Genomic DNA, 1,794 nt, shown 5'->3' on the forward strand with positions numbered 1-1,794 from the left:
ACCACCTCGAAGACCAGGAATAGACCTCGAAATTCAGCTGGACAAAGACGAAAAAACGGGAAAGACAAAAGAGATTCCCTATAAGAAGTTATACCCCTTAGGGGAAGCGGAGCTTGAAGAACTTGGGAAGTACATCCAGCAAAACCTAAAGAGAGGATGGATCGGACACTCTTTCGCGTCAGGAGGAGCCCCAATATTATTCGTCAAAAACAAAGACGGAAAAATGAGACTCTGCGTGGACTACAGAGCCTTCAATTCGGTTGCCAAGAAAGACTGATATCCACTACCCTTGATTGGGGAAGAACTGGACCGACTACGATCAGCAAAATACTTCACCAAACTCGACGTCAAAGACGCATACCACAATATACGCATCAAGGCAGGAGACGAATGGAAGACTACATTGGCCTCAAGATACGGAATGTTCGAATACTTGGTTATGCCATTCCGGCCAATCAATGCACCGGCTTCATTCCAGAGATGGATCAACAAGGTACTTAATAAGTACCTCGACATATGTTGCATCGTATACTTCGACGATGTACTCATATACTCGGAAAACATAGACGAACACCAAAAAGATATCAGCAATATCATGGCAGCAATACAAGGATCAGGAATGAAGATCAAACCAACAAAACGCGAATTCCATAATGAAGAAACAGAATACCTTGGATTTATCATCAATCAAAGTGGGGTTAAGGTCGACCCTATTAAAACAGCAGCCATATAGGATTGGGACACACCAAACAACAAGACAGATGTTCAATGCTTTATGGGATTCTGCAACCTTTATCAAAGGTTGATAGAGGGGTTTACCAGGCTTGCAAAACCGCTTTATAACCTAACGAAAAAGGACAAGAAATGGGAGTGGGGAGAAACGGAACAAAAAGCATATGATGCAATACGAACGCATCTAACATCGGCACCCATATTAGTCTATTTCAACCCAAACCGAAGGACCATGATCGAGACGGACGGCTCAAAATATGTATGCTCAGGCATACTATCGCAACAATGCGACGATGGAAAATAGAGGCCAGTGTCCTATTGATCCAAGATAATGACCACCACAGAGTGCAACTACGATGTTGCAAACGAAGAACTATTAGCAATAGTTCAAGCATTAACAGAATGGAGAAGATACGTTTCTAACAACGACCATCCAGTCTGAGTTCTAACCTACCACAAGAACCTGGTGCCGTTCATGACTACGAAAGAACTGAACGATCGCCAAATACGATGGATGGAACACCTCATCAAATACAACTTCAAAATTGAATACCGACCAGGCAAAGAAAGTGGAAAGCCAGATGCTCTTACAAGGATTGCAAGCGACAAACCACAAACGAAAGAAGAAGAAAGAATCAAACAAAAAACACGGACCCTATTACCCAAAGCCTAGTTCGAGGCAATGGAGGTTATCCAATTCACATCAATGGAGGAAAGAGGAAATGAGAAAGCAATCGAGAAAGACAAAACAATTCAGTCAACAAGAGAAGCCTTGGAAGAAGGAAAACAGGAAATGAAAGGAATTGCCCTGGGGCTATGCCAATGGAAGGATGGAAATATGTGGTACGATGGAAAACAAAGGATCCCGAAAGAAGAGGAGATAAGGACAAACATCATACGACAACACCATGATATCCGAACGGCAGGACACGGAGGAACGGCTAAAACCATGGAATTGATCACGAGGTCATTCCATTGGCCAGGACTACGCGAAGATGTCAAACAATTTGTCAAAAACTGCGACATATGCCAGAGAACGAAAACGGCTAAACACGCACCACG

General features: G+C 43.1%; 1 protein-coding gene across 1 annotated transcript; it reads left to right on the forward strand.

Annotated features, from left to right (window-relative positions):
- Positions 1–1,313: 1,313 nt before the first annotated feature.
- GSTUM_00001288001 (uncharacterized protein) lies at positions 1,314–1,529 on the forward strand (the record flags this gene model as incomplete). Its single annotated transcript, XM_002838735.1, has 2 exons — positions 1,314–1,404; positions 1,498–1,529. 2 exons carry the CDS (start codon positions 1,314–1,316, stop codon positions 1,527–1,529), a joined length of 123 nt encoding a protein of 40 aa, XP_002838781.1.
- Positions 1,530–1,794: the final 265 nt, after the last annotated feature.

Source organism: Tuber melanosporum (genome assembly GCF_000151645.1).
Source record: "Tuber melanosporum whole genome shotgun sequence assembly, scaffold_273, strain Mel28".
In the NCBI taxonomy this organism is placed as follows: domain Eukaryota; kingdom Fungi; phylum Ascomycota; class Pezizomycetes; order Pezizales; family Tuberaceae; genus Tuber; species Tuber melanosporum.